The sequence below is a fragment of the Abrus precatorius genome, unplaced genomic scaffold (assembly GCF_003935025.1).
Source record: "Abrus precatorius isolate BTA unplaced genomic scaffold, Abrus_2018 Scaffold8, whole genome shotgun sequence".
Lineage (NCBI taxonomy): Eukaryota > Viridiplantae > Streptophyta > Magnoliopsida > Fabales > Fabaceae > Abrus > Abrus precatorius.
The window spans coordinates 27,722,807-27,737,988 of record NW_020874428.1 but is presented as its reverse complement, the minus strand read 5'-3'; the positions used below and the strand labels follow the sequence as shown (position 1 = coordinate 27,737,988).

The window sequence follows — 15,182 nt, the reverse complement described above, 5'->3', positions numbered from 1 at the left end:
AATTAAACCATAATCCATATGCTCCTTCCTATCTCTGTTTCTTTCGGAAAAGATGGGCCCACCAAATGGGGCCCACATGATGCAATTTTGCTCAAATCCAAACAATCATTTTGTGGGTCACAATGATTCAAGTAAATAATATGTCAACAAAAAACGCGTCCTCACCTTTTTCCTTTATAAATTTGCACTTCACTTTTAGTAATTTACTAATTAATATGGTTTATTTTTGGACCCAAAAAAAAAAAAAAAAACCATCATGAAGAGATACCATGTAGATGAAGCAACATAAAGGCAAAAGCCATCGTTGCATAGAAGAATACAGAGATTTCTTTTGGTAAAAGAAACCACTATTCATTTTTTCTTTTTATCCATAAGCATTATACTTATAAACGTGGTTTAAAAATAGTTATACAATATAATAAAACCATTCAAACTTCAATGAAATAATTTATTTAACTATGTTTAAGCTCGTATGATTTGGTATATATATATATATAATACTATTATTATTAGTGAAAATGTTTTTACTGTTTTTTTCTTTTTTGAATATGTCTATCTATCAACAGTGAGTCATTGACACGACTTATCATGGGAGAATTTAAACATTGATGAGCTTTTCTTAACCCTCTGCACGTTATGGGAAATTGGACACTCCTATCCCTGTTTTTGAAATTTTGAACTATTCCTTCTTACCATCGATTTTGACTTTGCAATGTGATATCCACAATAATATAATACTTTTTAATTTCTTTCTACATCGTGTACAGTTACGTCACAATTTCTATTTAAACTCTTATTTTAAAAGAATTGATAAAACAACACGGAATACAAAAAAATTCATTTAATAATTCTTTTAAACTTGTTTCAGAAAATTAAAAATAACAGATTATTAAGAGCTGACACCACTTAAGTATAAATAGTACTACGAATCAAATGTATCTTTTTCTCATTTTCTAATTGAATGATGATAATTTTTTACTTTTTCTTTACCATGTCACTTATTAATTTATTATTATTTTTTATCTATCTTAATTTATAAAAAATTATAAAAATATCATTTCTTTTCCCAATCTGGGGCGCAGTGCATGAAAATGTTGTCAATGAATAGAACAATGACAATAAAATTTTAAAAACCACAATTGTAAATTAAGCAATGTTAGTCGAAGATTAGATAAAAGAAACTGCCATAATTAATTGCTGACTTGATAAGCAGTAACGATTTATCAATCTTCAAAGGACCTGCCTGCTAATTTCAATTTTTAAGTTAGTTTTGTGAATAATGCTTCTCCTAGAAAATCTCATTTAAGTTATTTTTAATTATTTTCTTAATTTATTGATTTCATAACAGTACTAATCTATTTTTAAGACTAAGATAAATCAGTGCTAAGATGTTTAAATAATTAAATTGAATGTTTAAATATAATTTCATTAAAAAATAACGATTTAATAGACAATAATAGATCATCGAAACTTCAATTATGCAAGATAAACACTCCATAGGCATACATTATGAAGAAAGTTAGAAATTTGAAAAGTGCATTTGGGTCATTTTAATCAATTCATTAGGTAGTGATGAGCCTAATAAAACATCATGAACATCCATCTCCTCAACGTTCTAATTTATTTTATTTTATAAATCTATGGAAAGGTGAAATTTAAACTGGTACCCAAAAACATAACCAGAGGAGGGGCACAGCGTGTGTAGATATTGAAGCAGAGAGAAAGGCACCCACCAGCTCAGATCAGCACCACCTGTTTCTTCGTTCTGTTTTTACACTCTTTCTTGGCAAAATCTCCCTAAATTTCAGGGTTTTATTTTTGTCCCTCTTATTCTTCTCTCTCTTTATGGTCCATTCTTTTGTTAGAGCACTTTGATTACCCATTTCAGGACTTTAGTTTTCTCATCATTCCCTTCTGTATATTACATTGATCTTAAAGGATCTATTTTTCTTTATTTTTTTCCTTTTCTTTCTTTTTTGTGATTTTCTTTCCCACTTTTGTTTTCGTGGGTCTCCTCTCTGTACCTGAATATTCAACCCTTTTTTTTTTTTTTTTGTCGCAGTTCATATTTATTTATTGTTTTATATTGACTCATGGAAGATATTTGAGCTGAATACATTTAAGTTTCAATCTTCCTGATGAAGATGATGCAGTAGGGGTCTTTCACCGCTTCCCGAAATGTAAAGTTTTGTTTTTTGGTTATAAATTTGTGAATCTCATAAATTCTTGTAGCACCCAATTTGTTTTTGACAATTTTGCAGCCTCTCCTTACCTAATCTCAAGGAACCAGGTCCTCAAAATGGACCCTTTCACGGTTTCAAACTAGTGGGTTATGTTCTCGTTTGACAAGGTCCTTCCTTTTTCCAATTCAAAAGACAATCTAGTCTCAATACTCAAACCCCTTCGTGCCCATTTTTCTTGATCTGTCACAAGAAAAATGTATGGAACCAAAAGCAAAATAGACCTTGCCTTTGAATACCAGTCTCAAGTAGCAGTTTTGCGGCCAAGCATCCATTCCAGGAGAGCAAATCTGACAGTGAAATTCCAAGACCTTTATGGGTTCACAGTGGAAGGGAATGTGGATGATGTGAATGTGTTGAATGAGGTAAGGGAGAAGGTGAGGCAACAGGGTAGAGTTTGGTGGGCATTGGAGGCCAGCAAAGGGGCAAATTGGTATTTACACACTACCATAGGACAAGGCAGTGCCCTAACATCGTCCTTGAAATTCTCAGCACTGGCTAATGCTATCACTTTGAAGAAGTTAATCAGGAAGGGGATACCCCCAGTTCTTAGGCCTAAGGTTTGGTTTTCTTTGTCAGGGGCAGCTAAGAAAAAGTCCACTGTGCCTGAGAGTTATTATGATGATTTGACAAAAGCAGTGGAGGGGAAGATCACTCCTGCTACCCGGCAGATAGATCACGTGAGTTCTTTACCCCATTTTTCTTTTTCTAATGATCATCACACAATTGGGATTGGTTTTGGATTTGATTGCAAGTTTCTTGATTATAGTTGTGGACATCACCCTTCTGGATTGTTTGGATCATTTTCAAATGAATTTGATGGAGGAATCACATTGTCTACACTTTGCATTGTGTTTCTGTCTTATGAAAAGATTTTCAGACATAATCTTAGTGCAGATTTTGATGGATGATAGTGGGTGTGGCTTTCATGCTTTTTCCCCCAGTTAGCAACATTAATTATTTATAGATGATACTGAGTTAAGAAAGATCTGTAGGAGTTGAAGCATTTGTAAACCCAATGCTTATAACCTTTGCAAATATGGGATCTGTAAGCCTTAGCTCTTTTAATTAATTTTCAATGTTCTTGAATACATATAATTTAGTTGAGGCAAAATGTAGCTTTGAGTAAATGCTGATCAGAAAGAAGTAGGGATTTATGTGGTCCTTGGTACAGTTTGAGATTGGAGATCAAGTTTGTGTAGGCTTTTATATATTGATTGGGATGTGTATGTCATTTATCTACTTATCCAACAATTATGGGTGTTTGATGTGATGTGATCCAAAAAATGCTCACTGGTTGATGTTTGTTTGAGAATAGTTGAGCTTGTTTGCACATTACAGTGCTCATTATGTTTATTTCTGTTTCTAATCATTCTATAAGCAAATTTACAGGACCTACCACGAACCTTCCCTGGTCACCCGTGGTTGGACACTCCAGAGGGGCATGCAGCTCTTAGGCGTGTTCTTGTTGCATATTCTTTCCGTGATTCTGATGTTGGGTATTGTCAGGTGTGAATGCTCTGTTCTTTATTTGAAGTCTTTTTTGCTTGATCAGTGTGTTAAGGACAATGTTCTGACTTGTTAAAATTTAAATTTGATACTATATATGTGTCTCTCATATTAGGTATTTGATGAGAAAATATCTGTTACGTGCCTTCCTCTTTCGTTCAATCATTGCTTGTTTTATTCTTTTTCTTCTGTGATTAGATGCTACATTTTCATAAATTAGTAATTTGCAGGTTGAATATTCTTTTATTACCTCTCGATCCTACGCTTCTAACTAATTCACAACTTTGTGCTACTAAAGCATGGATTAGTTTATATGTTCTACTTACATTTGTTTTTCTCAATTGCTTCAGCAACTCTTTCATGTTTTAAAGTTTTTGAGGTAGGTAAAATATAGCACAGTTTTTTCAGTTAATATTGAAGTTGACAATTATATCTGCTTTACTTAGAAAAAATTAAATTCATACTTGAGAACACATTTTCTTAATTATTGACTCTACCATACTATTGCTCCAGGGATTAAATTATGTGGCAGCATTATTGTTGCTTGTCATGAAGACAGAAGAAGATGCATTTTGGATGCTTGCTGTTTTGTTGGAAAATGTCCTAGTTAATGACTGTTACACTAACAACTTATCAGGATGCCATGTTGAACAAAGAGTGTTTAAAGATTTACTTGCTAAAAAGTGCCCGAGGTATTTTAGTTTGATGTACTAACTGTGTATCAAATGTTTTTTTTTCATAGTATCTTCTGAAAAATTATAGAAATGGAAATGCAGGATTGCGAGTCATTTGGAAGCTTTGGAATTTGATGTTTCCCTTGTTACTACTGAGTGGTTCCTATGCCTTTTTTCAAAAAGCCTGCCTTCTGAGGTTAGAATAATGCTGCAATAAATTATTCATTGGAATGTTAAATTGTTCCCCACATTAATACTTATTCCATGAATCAGACAACTCTTCGTGTGTGGGATGTTATCTTCTATGAGGGCGCTAAGGTTATATTCAACGTGGCCTTGGCAATCTTTAAGGTACCACTAGTGTAGCCATTTTGTTCTCTCATGATTGTTGATCGATACACAGAAAAATATAGAAGAGTATGCTACAACGGATAGGATGTTTCAAGAATTGTAATCTCTAACTGCAGATGAAGGAAGACGAGTTAATTCTAACCCATCATGTTGGCGAAGTAATTAATGTTCTGCAGATGACCACTCATCACCTTTTTGATCCTGATGATTTGCTGACAGTAAGACAAATTATCTATTTCTTATCTTTATCTATTGTTTCCCTTTCAATCAATTAGATATCCTTTTCATTACACTATACTTTCATTGTTATCATCCTTTCTTGTTTTCTAGTTAATATAGCAGTTTTACTTCCTGCTATCACAAGAGCAAGCCTATCTCACACAAGTTTCTCAATTCTCATTAAAGGGTGGATAGTTTGGTTGGGGTTGGGGAAGAAAAAATCTTAATTTTTGCTTTTTCAATTACGGTGAAGCGAGTTGGAGCTTTCCTTAACTGTTCTTGTGTTTGCAGGTGGCATTTGATAAGATAGGTTCCATGACAACCAATACCATATCAAAGCAAAGGAAGAAGCAGGAACCTGAAGTGATGAAAGAGCTTGATCAGAGGATCAGACGGCTAAATTCCCTTAGAATGGATGACAAATAGCATTTGCTTTTGTCTTTTGTTTTTTGGGTACATTGCTCTCTCTAAGTTAATGTGAAATGTTCTACTACTCTCTGCTGCCTCGAGCAGAATGCTGAATCTATGCTTTTTTTTTTGTTTAATTCTTCTCGGGGCATCACACAAGCCCTGTTGATTTTCAGGATGTTTGTAGGTGATAAGTGTAAATCTGAATATGAACATATCATAAACTATTAATTAATGTTATATTATGCATCAATCACTAATTTAAGTACCGTGGTATATTCCTAAACAAGCCTGTTCAATTACATTCATTGTGGTTGGTTGCAAGTCTCCACTTAGGCGCTTTATGTTATCACTTCTTGATTCAGGGGATTAGTTTCATACTTACGTTAATTGGAATATTTGGTTAAGGATAATAGTACAAGTTGCATCAACTTAATGTATTTTCCAACACGTAGGAATCATTGTTAAGTTCAATGGAAACAACTTTCTTTTTCCTTATTTCCATCAAATTTCATATTAAATTCTTTTCACTAACTCAATTAAAAATAGTTTTTGCTTTACCAGTACAGCAACATTCAATAGAAAGAAATGAAGTATCATATCGAATTAGCGTTTATAAGCAATATTTCATCATGGCGATGTGTGTAAGGGATTGTTTGAGAGAGAGCGAATGACATATTTTCTAATTTTAAATTAAAAATACATAATTAATATATTAAATTTATATTATTAATTCATGTTTTTTATTTTAAAAATTTATTAAATTAAATAAAGAAGTTGTCTTGTCTCTTTCTTTTTAAAACCCCCATTCACCAACAATCTTTAAGAGTTTTTTTCTTGCCCATTGAATTTGAAATAAATGGCCCAAATTCACTCGAAGTGATCGCATTTTCCCATTGCAAAGTTAAAGAATCCAAATCCGTAATGAATATTGGTTTCAAGGAAATTTTTGAGGTGAGAATGGAAACGGAAGGAAAATTGAAAATGTCGTGATAGATTAGGTTGCTACTTAAACTCATAAATGAAAAGATTATAACATCAAGTTTATCTTAATCTATTTATCTATTCCTTGTTTTTACAAAATTATTAAGTTAAAGAATACTGGGCTTGATTGCTACTTTTCATCTCACGACAAGGCTAATCACAAAAATTGATTACAATGGTATAGAATCAGTTTAAATGAAGACATTTATTTCTGAATACAGTTTGACTATGTTAATTTGTTCATTTTCTGTTTCTTGGAATGTGAATATGTATGATGTTTTTGGTTCAACCAACAACATCAGTGCTTCTGCTCAATAATGATGGTAGATGGAATTTGATAATATTAACAATTGAATTGGTAACAAACGCATATGAACTTTACTTAAATTTTGTCTTGGTTATAAATCCTAAATAGCCAATTGGAACTCCACGTTACTGTCATACTGGAAAAGGATCGTAAAAGAACAAAAGATAAACTACAACGAATTGCAACCAACTAAATTACAGAGTTTTGGATGCTAGGTAGCATTAGCAAGACCAAAAGAAAATGAAGTTAAATTCTGAGATAAATGTGCTTGAATTTAGGAAAAATATGTTCTTATAATCATATTAGACAATATCTGATTGGTTCAGATGATTTTTAATTCACATTTTTTATATAATAAAAAAAGATTCAAAGAAGAAACTTATCCTATTAGAAGAATAAAAAAATATTTATGTGTAGTCTTTGATAATTTTGAAAACATGAATCTCAAGAGAAGCATTACAAAAGACCTTTAAAAGGAAGAAATTATATCGCATATATTTGAGTAATTAAGAATACGTATAAAGAGGTCACAACATATGAGAATACGAAATGATGTTACGATGATTTTTTCTTTCAAAGACTGCATTAAGGGTGAGCTTCGAGCCCCTATTTATTTACTTTAATTTTGGATGTGTTTATCAAGCAAATCCAAGAGCTACTATATGCTTGCTTTTTGCTGATGACAGTCTTAATTAAAAAAAGTTAAGAGAAATGGACGGAAAGTTGAAGATGGAAGCTTATGACTTTAAGTAGAAGATGGAGTACATGTAGTGTAAATAATATCTTCCAGAATCTTATTTTCAAAAGATACAAGAAAATAAAAAATAAAAAATAGTGATGTAGTTTGAAAAAATAATGCTGTACAAAAGTAAAACACCCCTAAAAGAGAGATTTGTCTTGAATAATCCAATTACTTTAAGGTTGAGAAAACTTGTAGAGTGAATAATTAAGATTTAGAAGTCCTATATTCATAAACATAATTAGTAACAAAACATAATGTCGTCAATGTTACTGTTGTTTTCAAAAAATGGGTGCATACTTTTACTGTCGTGCTGGCAATTCTGGAAACCCAATTAAGTAAAGAAATCAAGATTAAATCTGCATTTGGGCGAAAAAAAAGAAGAGGAAATCGTCTCCAATTATCATAGCAGGACTGTATTATATCTGAATCCAAGACCTGAAATAGAAGATACATTCTAAACTGAAGTGCATGATAATCACGAGTTCTGTTCATCCAGTTCAACCCGTATCATGCACGCACTAAGAGTAATCTTGGCAATGAGACGAAAATAAAACAACGCCTTCCTCCCATATTATTATTGGGAAAATTTGTATGCAATTTTCATCAAAGAATATGCCTAAGTACAAAAAAATTCTAAATGAAGAATTTACAGATCCTTCTATCATCTGTGGTTTTTCATAAAAAATAAGCTTCCTTTCTAACCGGGAACCAAGAGGTTGGCATCTTTTGTTCTATAAAACAAAATTAGTTCTTTTGCCCATATTCATTCTCTGTTGGGAGTAGATTATTTCAACCTTTAACAGGCTGCATGCTTTTTAATGTCAGCAGAGATTTCCACATTACCGACTTAAGAAGAGCTGGCATTCTCGGAAGCAGTATCATCAATGGTCAAATTGGCTACCTCGTCGTTAATTACCTCTGCTTCGTTTTCACCTTCTACTGCAGATACAGGCGATGCTTCAGAGGTGACATGTTCTTCAGGTTTCTGCAGGCTCCAATACATGATGCTAGCAGTTAAAATAAGTATCATCTTCTGGTTGACCTGTCAAGGATAAATGCAAAATAAGCTTGAGCCAAGCAAATATTTCTCAGCCACATAAAGGACACAGATAAAAGCCTGACGGACTCTAGGTAAGCATTCTTATAACATGTAACATTACTAATGGTCAATTTAGAAACAGTTCTTTTACCAGGGAAATCAGGATTTGTGTTGCGGGCAGGAAAATCAATGAACCGACATATATTTAGATACTAGAAGACATGCTTTTCCACACATTATTTATGTTGAATAATGGCACAAGATCTTCATTTCATTTATATAAACCAGAACGATTGTTGAAACATACATTCCGATTTCAGAAACATCATTGCGTCATCTATTTCTAAACATATAAGCATATTTATTGAAGACAAACTGCTACTAATTCAGTCAGCAATCGCCTATTCATATACAACTTACATAGTTACTATAAAAAAATGTTTTAATATTAACAAAATTACCTCTATTATGTCCTCAGGTAACAGGAAAATGGAACACCCTAGTTTTCGGGCAACACTGATTATATATGTTGCATTCAGCTTCTTATCTTCATCTGCAATTCATATGACAGTCATAATTTGAAGTTTTGAAAGTTTCACTTGTTGCTTGTAAGATAATGTATTCAAATCACATTAATGTCAAATATAAAATGAATTCTAGCAAGCCCCAATTTCTTGAAAACGTGACAAAGTTGACATACCAGTCTCCCCTTTAGTAACGAGACTCCAATTGACGACCCTTGGCTCCACAGAACTCAAAAGCTCAAGGAAGAAAACGCCATTAGAAAGATTCTTATCCTGATGAAGAAGAATACATAAATATTAACAAGTTGTCGTTCAACATCAAAGCAACCATTACCTACGCTGTCCCTTCATTAACATTGAACAGCCTTTTCTTCATTCTAAAGCCTAAATAAAAATACTTTTAGTTGTATTAATATCAAATGCCAGTCATTTCTCTCCCAACATTAGCAGCACAAATGTCTAAAGACTGATAATTGTTTTGGATAAACGTAAAATTATGAGTTGCAAGAATTGTATAAGCAAACACACACATGACTTTCAATACTAGGTTTATAATGTCAATTTTTTTTAGTCACCTAAAGATTATATACGTACATGTTAACATGTTTATAATTGTAACTGGTTATAGCTTGCTTAATTACCTTGAAACTCTCCATTTGGGAAGTTCTTCCTGCTCTCTTCACTTTATTGTTTGCCCAGTTCAGAATATCAGCATCAGTAATCTCTTTACCTTGGGAGTGTGATCTCAAGTTTTTCAGAAGTTGAAGCATAGTAAACCTCATCAGCTGCCACAAAAATGCTGTGGGACAAAGAAAGACGGAGATGAATATTCCCTACATATAATGAGGTAGATTTAAGCAAAATAATGATGAATCAAAATGTTAGAATATGAGAAATATCCAATAACATCTTATTGTCTTAAATTAACCTTTTAATCCCAACAAATATGACTTTATTATCAGTCCATATTGACTTTTTTCTACCATTTTGCCCCCTTGTTATTCCAAAGTTTTTAGGCCCAAAGTTAAGTGAATCCTACAATGAGATGACATGGCTATTGTGGCTCAATGTTAGCCGCATCATCATTGCTACATGGCATTATTTTATCCAACATGCTGCTACATCATAACTGTCATCTTCCTGGGAAAACCTTCTGACATGGCTTTGGTGCAAACAGCAATTATAGAAAGCACAGTTGATCTTTCTCTTATTCCAAGCAAACCACTATTAAGAAACAAAGAGCATGCTCTGGTTTGCTTACAGAATCTGGAAATTGTCCAGTTGTAGGTGACAGTGTTATACAGTTGCATGTTGCAGAACACAACAATTGCAGAGTACAGGCATTGATTTTGCAGTTTGAGGAGGGGATGGGAAAGGTGAAGAGGAAGAGGGTGGGGTGGTGGAGGAAGGGGCAGGGGAGGAGGATAGGGGTGGTGGAATTGAGATTCAGGTTGGAGCCACATTTCATAAAGTTGTTAATGAAGGTCATCATTGTGAAGATTTTGGTCAGAGGACAAGTTTTTGTTCATTGACAGGCAAGCAATTTGTACGAAGTTCACAATGGGGCATGGGGAGGGGATGGGCATAGGTGAGAAGAGTGGTTCATTAGCCATGACAACATTTAATAGATTCCAATTGATGTCACAGACTAAATGTCATCAATTTGGAACATTGGGACCAAAACAATATGAAAATTGTATATGTACTAAAAACAAAAACATGCAAAAAATAAGGGACTAAGAACATATTTAAATCTGCCTTGAGTAATTTAGTGTATCTGGAATTATTTCAAGATTTCTACACTTCCTTAAATTTCATGATAGTTTCCTTATTAATTAGGACTATGATGTAGTATTATTGTATTACTATAAATAAATAATGGAACTTTATGTTTTGTAACACATATATCTTATTGTATCACATCAATATACATTGCAGTTGGTTATCTTCAGTTGGCAGATTTAACTAGAAAGGGAGAGTGGCAGCATAAAATAATGCGTTGACCCACCATAATCTCCAATGAATGAAGATAAAACAGATATCAAGCAGATTTTAAAAGAGAAGGAACTTGCCACACAAACATATCAACTTCTCTAGAAATAACAAATCTTGACAAAGCTGGAAAGAAAAAAGTGAAACTCACCCAACAAGAGCTTCTTATTTCCTTGTACAATATCATTACCAGCAACATTTACCAAGGAAAAGTTGAGGTCCTTCCCAATCTTTATAACTTGGTTGCAGTTCTCAACTTTTCGAAACGGCATCTTTATAGGGGGCTTTGTTGCCAGCTTCCAATTGACAGATCCAGCTGAAACCTTATCAAGAACTTCTAATAGAACCCATCTGCCGAAAAGGAAATAAGGAGAATCATAACCAGTAGTTAAGGTCATGGAAAAAATCAAAAGAAGACACCAGTAGGAAACAAAAATGATAAAAAAAGGATGCCGATCATGAACTAAATAACCGAACAGTGAAAAGCTTACCCATTTCTGACATCCTCAAAAACATTATTGACATAAGTGGCAATTCCAAGACTGTTAATCCACAGTCTGAAGCATCTTTCTTCCCGAGATGTCTGAACATCATCAGTCATCATCTCAGCAAAGCACATTTTCTTGCTGTCAACTGTAAGGCCATTCCTACAGAAGCAGAAGTACCATAGATTTTCAGATTTAGATAAATAAAACTCGATCTGAATCAGCTCTAGATCCACCCTGTACTGGGTACATGATATAGGAGCAATCCCCATCCCCATTCTTAAAAAGGGGGGAAAAACAGCACATGCAAAGCATACCCCAATATATTTTTACTGTATGAATTTACAACGAAATCATTAGCACATTTGCATCCTCTAAAAACTAACCATACCTATGCTGGAAAATTTGAGCAACAAATGCAAGATTAAGATTAGGTGACCCCTCCACTATGTCCTTTGGAGTGAGGTATCTCTTGCAATCTAATTTCTCTGCCTGCTCAAGAACCATGCTTGCCCGTTCTGTTGGATCACTTGTGGCTAGGGCTGGGCCTGCAACTTCTGGGGCAAGAGCATTAAGCAAGTAAGCATAAGCCTCTCCATCCTGCAAAAAGAGACATTGTAGATACAATAAACTCATGCAACTTAGAATCATATTATATTGGTTTATCCATTTACAATCATGCAAACATCAGTCATGTGCCTCAAAAACTAGCCACAAAATGATTCAACACTTCAACTATTAGCATTGTGGTCTAGGACAATTTAGTGAATCTCTTTCTTGAAAACTACAAGATGGTTGTCAAGGCAACATCACAAGGTCCACAGTTTCTTTACTGATTTAAAAGGCAACAAAAATGAAAGCAATAGTGGGTCAAAACAAAAGGTTTTAATGTGGAATACTAGATAATATTGTCCATGTCCACCTAATGTTTTTCAATCACAAGGCGCAGGATACAGAATTACTTCTATTACAGTAATTCAGCATACAAAATTACTTAGAATTTCCCTCACCTTTACGTCAGAAGAGAAGTTGGTAACTTGTTTCTCATATCCAGCTTTCTTCAGGTGGAAGTTCATCCATTTCAGTAAAACCTTTTCAGGTGGTAAACTGATAAGCTCCTCCACATCCTGCAAGAATGTTACAAAATAATAAAAAAAGGTTAATTTCAATCATATTTTTGACATATATAAAGAAAAGAAAACCACTCTACTAGTAAATTATAAATATAAGGACAAATATTTCAAATATCACCTTGTCGTCTTCCACTAATTCCACAAGTTGAGGAGTTTTCTTCAGATTGAGATCAGCTAACAATTGAATCTAATGTTGCCATCATAATGAAAAGTCAAGAAAAAACAAAAGACAGCATAAGTTTACATGTATTGTCTGACCAATGAATGCTTAACTCATAACGGTGTCAACCTCCTCAATTGAGTTTCATATTAAGCAAGTAAAAAGGTGCCAAGTTTCAGTAGTTTACCTTGATTATTTGTGAAATCAGACCAAGTACCAGATGTGGCTACAAATAACCAAATAGGAAAATTTTCAAAAATAAAATGAGCTTAAGTCTGTCAAAAACAAATGGAAATAGAGAGAAGAGAGGGATGAAAAGAGGATTGAACCTACTCTTCCTTCAACTAAATCCTGTGTACCGATATTAACCACTGTGCACCCAATTGCCTTGGCTGAATTGAGGCCAAGGGTGTGGTTCTCATTCCTTTCCCATGGATTAAGAACCCGTTTAGTGTTAATAGCTCGGTCATCTATGGTCCCAGGAACAGCAACATTAATAAGCTTGCTGCAGCAGTAAAATAAACAACAAAGTCAGGGAGAAAAAAGGGAAATTAATTTTTTATTTTATTTTAACTTTTAAGTAAAGCTGATGTAGGGTCCTGAACATATCTACCAGAGAAGGACTCCATCTTTTGCAAGATCAAACAAAGCATCAGTTGATGGATCAATCGGAAGAAACTGACTCATGAATTTATCTTCAGCCAAGTAGCTGTTAATATGCGCAACATAAGAAGCTTTCTCAGATTCATTAATAGCATGATGAACAGTTGTTGTTGCTGCCTTCAAAAATGAAGAAGAACTTTTTGAACCACCATCTTTTGCCGTTGCTCGGGCTTGTAGATTTAAATGTGCCTGCCATTCAATGTCACCGAATGAGCTGCTAGGTCCAATACAAATACAAGTAATGCGCACAAAAGTACTTAAAACAAAACAAAAGCAGTTTTCCATGTTAGGTGCATATATGAAGATTCGAGGCAATTTGAGCATCAATTGACATCATTGTGTCACTAGTGTGTACGGTTCATTTTCCAACTATTTCTATGGGAAAGCAATACACAGGGCATTCCAGCAACATGGAAGAAAAAAAATGAACACATAGAAACAGATACCTAAAGCCTTCACTTTTACGAAATCATTAATTAATAAAAAGAAACTCACCCTCAAAAAGGATTCAAAATCAATTTCTTCACCCACGTCCTGATATGACTCTGCCAAAATATCCTTAATCTCATCCTCGGTGAACAGCTCAGCGAAAGGCTTCAATTTCTTAAAAATGGAGGGCAAGTTTCCGACAGTAACATGTCCTGATTGAGTCCTCTCCGATACATACTAACAAAACATAACACGTTCCGCCTCTTGAGTCCCATATTATCATTTAAAAAAAAAAAAAAAAAACAATGCAAAGGAAGAAACAAACCTTGGATTTGAGGGTTCGAAGTTCGACTTGAGTGAACTGGCTCTGTAGCCATTGATCAGAAACAAGAACGCCCACAAAACTAGACATGTTCGACTCGGTTCGAGAGAAACACCAAACACTGACTCAACACACAAAATCAGACGTTCATAAGCCAAACGAATAATCACATTAACACATTCGAAATGAAGGATGCATGAATATCGGATAACACGGATCGAACAAGATATTGAGGCAAAGCAGGCACGATATATAAACAAAGCGAAATGAGAACAGAGAAGAGAAGACGCACCTAATTACTCAGAAGAGGAAAGCGAGTTTTGTCATCGTTTATGCGCTGAGCATTAGATTAGAGAAAGAGAGAGCGATGTTTGTTTGTAGTTTGTACGAATGAGGAAATGGGGTGGGGAGAAAAATACGTTTCGGCCAAAGGACCCGCGAAGACAAAGGAAATCAATGAAAACGCGATTCCATTTATCAAATACCTTTCCATTTCTATCCCTAATTTAAACACACATGGCATCAATTCACAATTCCTCTTCGTTATTGTCTTTTCCCCAAAACAATATCTAATCTCCCTCTATCAATTTTTCGTCGTTATTCAAGGAGAATTTTATGTTATGCATGTAATTATCAATTTCATTTTATTTTCTATCTCGAAAGTAACGTTCAAGGGCAATCCAATGAATTCAATGTACACTATAAAAAAACATTCTAAATTCAGTAACGACATTTATTTCCACTTTCCTTAATATATTCACACCTACCACTTGCACGTTTATCTTAAAGATGAAGATATTCGAGTATCTGGTTAGCCAAAAACGATCAAGGAAATGAAAATTTGCATGGCTACATAAATCTCCCAAAGTAAATTTTCTTCGCGATCAATCGAAATATATATGAAAAATTATAAGTTAGGAAGCATCAATTTGAAACCTTTATTATGCCATGTTAAATTATGAAGTATCTTATTCTTAGTTGCATTAAAATCGGTGGTGAAT

The 15,182-nt window shown here is 33.9% G+C and overlaps 2 protein-coding genes across 3 annotated transcripts; one reads left to right on the top strand and one right to left on the bottom strand.

Moving 5' to 3' along the window:
• Positions 1-1,567: 1,567 nt before the first annotated feature.
• LOC113846480 (TBC1 domain family member 2B) lies at positions 1,568-5,683 on the top strand. Of its 2 annotated transcripts, none has more exons than XM_027474814.1 (7): positions 1,568-2,920; positions 3,633-3,749; positions 4,263-4,441; positions 4,526-4,619; positions 4,697-4,774; positions 4,891-4,992; positions 5,105-5,664. In XM_027474814.1, the coding sequence occupies exons 1-7, from the start codon at positions 2,438-2,440 to the stop codon at positions 5,111-5,113; spliced, it is 1,062 nt and encodes a 353-aa protein (XP_027330615.1). In that variant the 5' UTR covers positions 1,568-2,437; the 3' UTR covers positions 5,114-5,664. The 2 variants fall into 2 exon arrangements, with proteins under 2 accessions (XP_027330615.1, XP_027330614.1); XM_027474813.1 differs by having other exon boundaries at positions 1,569-2,920; positions 5,285-5,683.
• A 2,129-nt stretch (positions 5,684-7,812) lies between these two features.
• LOC113846390 (fimbrin-5) lies at positions 7,813-14,652 on the bottom strand. The gene is made up of 15 exons (XM_027474585.1): positions 14,474-14,652; positions 14,185-14,302; positions 13,926-14,096; positions 13,381-13,619; positions 13,101-13,272; positions 12,955-12,993; positions 12,726-12,794; positions 12,485-12,601; positions 11,866-12,074; positions 11,481-11,636; positions 11,141-11,340; positions 9,639-9,796; positions 9,174-9,270; positions 8,935-9,026; positions 7,813-8,476 (listed from the first exon to the last, which is right to left on the bottom strand). The coding sequence occupies exons 2-15, from the start codon at positions 14,269-14,271 to the stop codon at positions 8,282-8,284; spliced, it is 2,001 nt and encodes a 666-aa protein (XP_027330386.1). The 5' UTR covers positions 14,272-14,302; positions 14,474-14,652; the 3' UTR covers positions 7,813-8,281.
• Positions 14,653-15,182: the final 530 nt, after the last annotated feature.